Source organism: Anopheles darlingi, chromosome 3 (genome assembly GCF_943734745.1).
Source record: "Anopheles darlingi chromosome 3, idAnoDarlMG_H_01, whole genome shotgun sequence".
Classification (NCBI taxonomy): Eukaryota; Metazoa; Arthropoda; class Insecta; order Diptera; family Culicidae; genus Anopheles; species Anopheles darlingi.
In genome coordinates this window covers 41,998,239-42,004,834 of record NC_064875.1, presented here as the reverse complement: position 1 = coordinate 42,004,834, position 6,596 = coordinate 41,998,239, and the positions used below count along the sequence as shown (strand labels likewise).

The window sequence follows — 6,596 nt, the reverse complement described above, 5'->3', positions numbered from 1 at the left end:
TTATTAATAGCGATAATCATAAAGCGGCCCTACATGCATGCATCCTCATGGTTATGCTCGTATGCTCGGCACGAGACCCCCACGAAGGCTATGAAGACAAAGAGGGCCACGGCCTATAGTCCCGGGGCCGATGCCTTCAGTGTCAAAGATCAGAGGCTGATTGGGCAGCTGATGTGCGGAGGTGGTGCCTGTTGGTGCCATCATCTTTGTGCAGACTATGCTGCCTCTATGCTGTTGCTGCATAAAATCTAATGAGTTCCAGTGCGGCTTTGGGCATCGGGAAAACTTTACCCCTCGCGATGGCCTCCCGCTTCGCTTATAGCACTCCCTAGGGTCAGAGAGGAATTAAAAACATTTCACAATTTGAATGTGTGTTTCGTTTCGTTTCGGTCTGTGCAGGGGATATGATGATCCGGCCGGAAGTCCGCTCCGTTCCGACAGGGTTTGTCCCTCATTTGCTTCTGCACAGTTGTAGTGCACAGTATGACGGCAACAAACATCAAGAGCCATGGAGAAGGGGTCATCAGGAAGGACTTCGGGCTAGGGTTAAACTGATACGAAACGAAGATGATACTCAATTATGACGTTATGATTATTGCGGTTGCACGGAAGAATATTCAATTTCCCGTTCCGATCGATCGAACCACGGCAACGGTACGGTACGAAGTTCTTCGCTCTTTGCTCTTCGCTCAAACCGGTAGCATTTGTTGCGGGAGCGTCTAATATGATGGTCAGGGCTATGATGCGGGGGGTAAATGGCTCACGTTGGAAATGATGGTCATGGATATGTGGAAAGCGGGAAGCGGAAAGCGGGTGTGGATAGAATTAATTAATATTTGTACACCGATGGAACGCATACGGGGACATTCCAAGAGCAGGAATCGTGGCACAGACAGACCAGCTAGCTAGGAAGATCCATTTGCTACCGCATAAGGACGTGGCATCAGTTACTCTACTTGAGCGGTGGCCATATTGCTTTTCGTTATCCATGCGGTTTGCGCATTCATCTGAAAGATGTTGAATGTGTTCAGTAATGATTTGGGAAAAATGATTGAACATGATTGGGAATTGTTCCAAACAATTGAGTAGCACTTACCAAACGTTTGTTCCTAGTCATGCGTATACATGTTAGAAGGTATTTGGAGTTTTCGAAAAAGATATTGTTTTATTTAACACCGAAAAGCGTGAAACCAACTACCAAACATCACTTTTGAAGTTGCTGTAAATAACTACACCAGCAGTCCTTTTCCTGGCACGATTCAATTCTCTTTTTATCAAAATAAGGTATTGAAAAATATTTTGGGTTCTGAGCAACCCTTGACAAGTTTTCTGCATTTTCCTCGCCATCGATCGAAGGACACTTCCTTTGGGTAATAGATTGACTGTTTATTGAATCCTGTTCGCCTCCTTTCAATTTTGTTAGATACGCTTTTCTAACTTATTTAGTTTAGTTTAGATAATGAAATGACGCAGTTTAAAGCTTTGTTTTGAAACGATTTCTATAGGCAAAAAGGCCATACTGCAATGCATTTTTTTATTCAATGCTGGTTGATATGCAATCTTTAAGCGCAATTTTACATGATTTTGGTTTTAAAGTTCGAATCTGAATTAATTACTGCCTCATGCTATAGGATGCATGAATGCTTCAAGCCAGCAAACACCACAAAACCCACCTGTTCCATGGATTTGTGTTCGACATAGTTCGATGTGTTCCAGGAATTCTGGATGTTCATGTAAAATTGATAGAATTTTAAACCATATTGGATTTAACATGAAACCCCATATCCCACTCATTCCTTTGGATTTGTATGCCATTCGTATTAAAAATACCTTGAAATGCTTCACAGAATAAAAGGATGCTTGAAAAAGTTTCAGTCCGGTTCGAATCTGAATCCTTAGGAAATGGCCACGTGGAGTATCAATAATGCAACATCCGTTTTGAGTTGCATATACCATTTAAAAATTGTAACATTCATGACTTTTATTGCAATTTGGTTCGCCGAGCAACAACACGACTTTAAGGTGGCTCTTCGGAAGAATCTACTTGTAATTTCGATGTATTGTCTGTCAGTTCGAGAACCAGTGCTTCTGACCATCAATCAATAATCCATAATTCTATTTGCTTTCAGAAGCAGAGCCGTTTCAGCTAACAAACAAATCGATTGAAAACCGAATCCGTAACGGTTGCTTATGTTGAATCTTCAAGATACTAAAATAATGTATAATAAAATAATGTTTGTTAAAATAGTTCGGTATTCCATCCCTTAGATCTGCATATGAATGTTATTATACTAAATGCTTTCAAAAATCATCATCATAGTGGGCCTTAGAAAGTACCAGGATTCATGACTATAAGTAGCATTTGATTTAAAGCATTAGTAAGGGCACTCCCTGTTATTCCACCGTATTTGAAGCAACAGATAAGCCAAAGAAGCTATTCGACAAGATTAAAACAACCATTACCAGCATGAATCCCAGTGTCTGATTACTCTTTTCTTAAAGTGTTGTAAACTTCAAAGAATCCATCGCATAATCATTAGCCTCCGGTGATAATGAGAACCTTTACCGTTGAACACCGAACGCCCTGCACGCCTTCATTAAACCTCACCAGCAAGTGCACTCTTACATCAAAAAGCGTGATAACCGTGGGCCCCGGGGAGGGGTCTTTATGAGTCATAAAATCATGCCTTCTCATCATCGCACAAAACGATATCCGAAGCATCAACATCATCAACGGTTCGGGCGAGCAGCCGGAAAGTGGAGCGACCTTCGTTGAGCCGCCGGTCTAAGAACCCGGCCGCCCGCGATGGCCGCCCGCGATGGCCGCCCGCGAGAGTCTTATCGGTAAATTGGATAATCGAATCAAAACGCAAAAAAAAAACCACGCTCCGCAGCCACCGTAGTATCTCTCGGCCACGCGAAGGCCTAGCTAGTGCCGCCGATTTAACGGCTTATTTACCCAAATCACCCAAAACGGTCAGTTGATTCAATTTAGAGGCCAATCAACGAACGCACACTTGGCACCGCACCAGACATGGCCAGACGCGTCGTGGGGCGATGGCGAAAGATGGCGATGGGTCTGACGATGGCATTTTCACGATACTCTCCAACCAGTGCTGCCAGTCCAACCTCCACTTAGCTCACGATGGTAACCATGGTGCGCGGTCAGTTCACTTCGATTCGCTCATCGAGACACTCCTGCTCACCGGAGGGTCTCCAGAATTCCGCGGGGGAAGTCACGGGGCTAATGAATCGATTTCCATTTCCAAAGATTCGCCGAAATTGTGGAGTTTTTTGTTAAATTTTCTCGTCCACGTCACGTTCACTGCGTGCTCTCGTACTCTCATGTCCTTCCTCGTTGCAGTGCAATTCCCGCCGGGAAATTAGTGTTTATGTTGGCGAACGCAAACACCGACGTTGGTGTTCCGGAATAATCGCTCTCCACCGGAGCTCAGGCCAGGGGTTGTCGTTGCGAATGCGAAGTGAATTCTTTTTGCAACCGATAAACTGCATCGCCGTGTGTGTGTGTCTGTGCTGCGTGTCTGTGTCGTGTCGTGGTCATTGATTCCTCCACAAATGTGCAATGGCGTGTCGTGTCCGGTGTAGTGGCATCGTGTACCGTGAGCTCGATGCACTCGTCGCACCTGCCACATCACCAAGAATGTCCCACGATGGAAGCAAACTTCTCCAGCGGTTAGCGATGCCACCGACTACCATCACCACCACAACGAGACGCTATAGACTGACCAGGTGGCCCAGTATGGTGACTGGGCTTGTGTTTTTCCTACTGTGCACCTTGGTAGAGCAAACATTTGGCTACCACATCCGGCACCATCAGGAGCAGCAACAGCAACAGCAACAGCTGCAGCAGGACCTGATGGACTTCATCGATCTCGTACCGTTCGAGGAGGTGCGGCAACTGATGCAGTACTACTACCACTACGACGTTGAGGTGGAGAGCGCCTTCGATTACGTCTCGACCGAGGACTACACGCAGATACGGCAGGATATCGCGAACCTGGGCGAGGTGCGAACCTTCCGCCGGTACCTCGACAGCATCGGTTGCAGCGTGGAGCAGCTTTGGACCGAACTGAATGCGCGCTTCGACGCGGATGACATCTTTGCCGAACCGGATGAAGCCCTTCGATCGTGTGAGTGTCCCGCCAATTGTGTGTGTGTGTGTGTGTGTTTGTGTGCCTGGGTCTTGTTCTTGGCCACTGCGAGGTGTCAAAGTGTGTGCGCGTTGACCGCGTACCGTCCGGAACTAACTCCATTATTCAATCACGCAAGTGTTGTCACCGTGGAAGGGTGACCCTTCCTCCTCTTCGCCTTAGTCGGGCCGGGCCGGGCCTTTGGCCGGGAGACAATTTCAATTTAAATTGATTTCACTGAACCCACACCGGAAGTGCACACAATTGCTGCCGTGCTCTGTCTTCAAATCGGTCAATGCACCATGAGCACCCCGGGACCTAGTAATCTTATTTTGTGCCCCCGTAAGACCAAGACGGACCTGACCGGACCAGGCGTCAGGCTTTGTGGGCTTGGTGACATCTTCAGAAACCGGATCTTAGGTCTATTCACTCTGTGTGTGTGTGTGTGTGTGTGTGTGTGTGTGTGTGTGTTTGTGTGTGCCCTTGTGAACGGCTTTGACACTTCCTGCCAACGCCTGTATTGACCGCTGGCAGGAAGCGACGAATCAGAAGAAGCCCACCAGAAACCCGGTACTTTGGATCCTGGAATTGAATCCATTTTACAGAACCACGGACCACCGCCACCAGTCCGGCACTCGGGGCCTGTTGGGAATAATATGCAATTAAATTATTTACGATTTAATCCAAGCAACCTTCCGGTTGGATGCCTTTCCTTCGGTCGTGCGGTCGCGTGCACTGCAACTGTCAAACAGTAAATGTCGTTTGTTTGAGTTCGGTTCTTGGACTCGAATTCACTTAACCCCCAAGTATCGTATCGCCATCAGCAGCAACTACTGCAAACAATGGATGTCCACACATTTGCACTCTGACTGCTGCTGTATTGTTCACCTTGCAGATGTACTAAACTCGCATTCGCATTGTTACTCGAGATCCTCACCATTGCTGTTGAGTATTGGCCAGAGTTCCAGCTTCGACGAACATGGAAACTTCTCCATAATATCCAATCCAGCTTGCCAAGATTTGATGGCGAATTTGGTGAATTTCTCGCTAAGCCCTGTGTGTGAGTGTGTGTTTGCATGCAGTCAAACGGATACTCAGCACTTTGACCACCACCGGCCACCGACCACCGACGCGGATTGACGGCTTCGTGTACGGAATGGCCACAAATTTGCCCCGACGTACGACGACGACGACGACGATGATGAGATCTACCTCGGTCAACGCTCAACGGCTCAAACCACAAGCCCTGTGGCCCTGTGGCCATACTCGGCTTTCGGCTCGGCTGATGACAATTTGCTTGATTGTATTTGATGACGCTGATGAAAGGTTGTGACGTGGTGGCGGCATTGGCATTGGCATGGTCGGTATCCAAGCCAATGTCCACCAATCGGTCAGCTAATGAAGAAGGCTCCTCTGGCTTCTGGGGCCCTTGCTCATGAACTGTCAATAAGTTACCGGCCATAATCCATTCGATACAGTCCCAGTCCCCGGCGCAACTGCTCGTGATATGGTCCAGAAAGCGAGGATCGTTCGGAACGTTACCCAAATTAAATTATTAATCAATTACTGTTTGCTATCGAGCGGGTGACCGTAGTTCGATTTGTCCTGTCCCGGGGCCCTGCGTTCCTGTGGGCGATCGACGTGACGTGTGCAATCAGTTGCGTCGTCGCCGCAGGTCCCCCATTTGGTTGATTGGAGTAAAAATCAAAAACAATGCACCTGCCGGAGCCTAGAACCTTCCTGTATACTGACCCGGTACCTACCTTCTAACTCCATATCTCCCCTTGTTGTTATCGTGTGTGTGTGTGTTTGGTTGTATCGATTGCAGTAAATCTCACCACCAGGGGATTGAACGGATTAGTCGATGACATATTGGCGCTGCTGCCCCAGGATGAAATAATCCTTCTTTTCTTCGACAAGCTGGAAACGAGCAACGACTTTTCCTACTTCTTCGAGCAGATCGGTAGCGGCGAGTTCGAGAATGTGCTCAACACGCTCCAGGTAAGTTCCCCGTATCGCCCATCTGCTCCTTCTCCTTCTCCTCCTTGGGTTTAGTCAATCAACGGGATTGATCCCATCGGTGCTCGAACCCACCGCATAGTGTGCTGTGCCCCCGAGTGACACGCCATTTTGGGCGGAAAATTGATTTCCCGGTAAAAGTTCTAACCATTCTTGGGGTTTGGGTTTTTGGGGATTTCGATTATGACCACCACCACCGCCCCATATTTCCTGGTTCCATCTTAACCTTTTTTGGCACCTTTGCCTTTTATCCTTCTCTGAGTAGTCATCACAGCAGCTGCGTATACTGCTCTGGAAGCTCCAGCAGCACGGTTTCGACATCCCCGGTTGGATACAGCTTGTGCAGCGGTACTTTAGCTTCAGCAGTTTCTAGGACCCCGAAGCAGTAAGAATACGAACTGAAGACACTGCCCACTGCCTACTGCG

The 6,596-nt window shown here is 47.7% G+C and overlaps 1 protein-coding gene across 1 annotated transcript; it reads left to right on the top strand.

Annotated features, from left to right (window-relative positions):
• Positions 1-3,337: 3,337 nt before the first annotated feature.
• Positions 3,338-6,596, top strand: LOC125957234 (protein G12). Its single transcript, XM_049689793.1, has 3 exons — positions 3,338-4,151; positions 5,980-6,152; positions 6,436-6,596. The coding sequence occupies exons 1-3, from the start codon at positions 3,584-3,586 to the stop codon at positions 6,541-6,543; spliced, it is 849 nt and encodes a 282-aa protein (XP_049545750.1). The 5' UTR covers positions 3,338-3,583; the 3' UTR covers positions 6,544-6,596.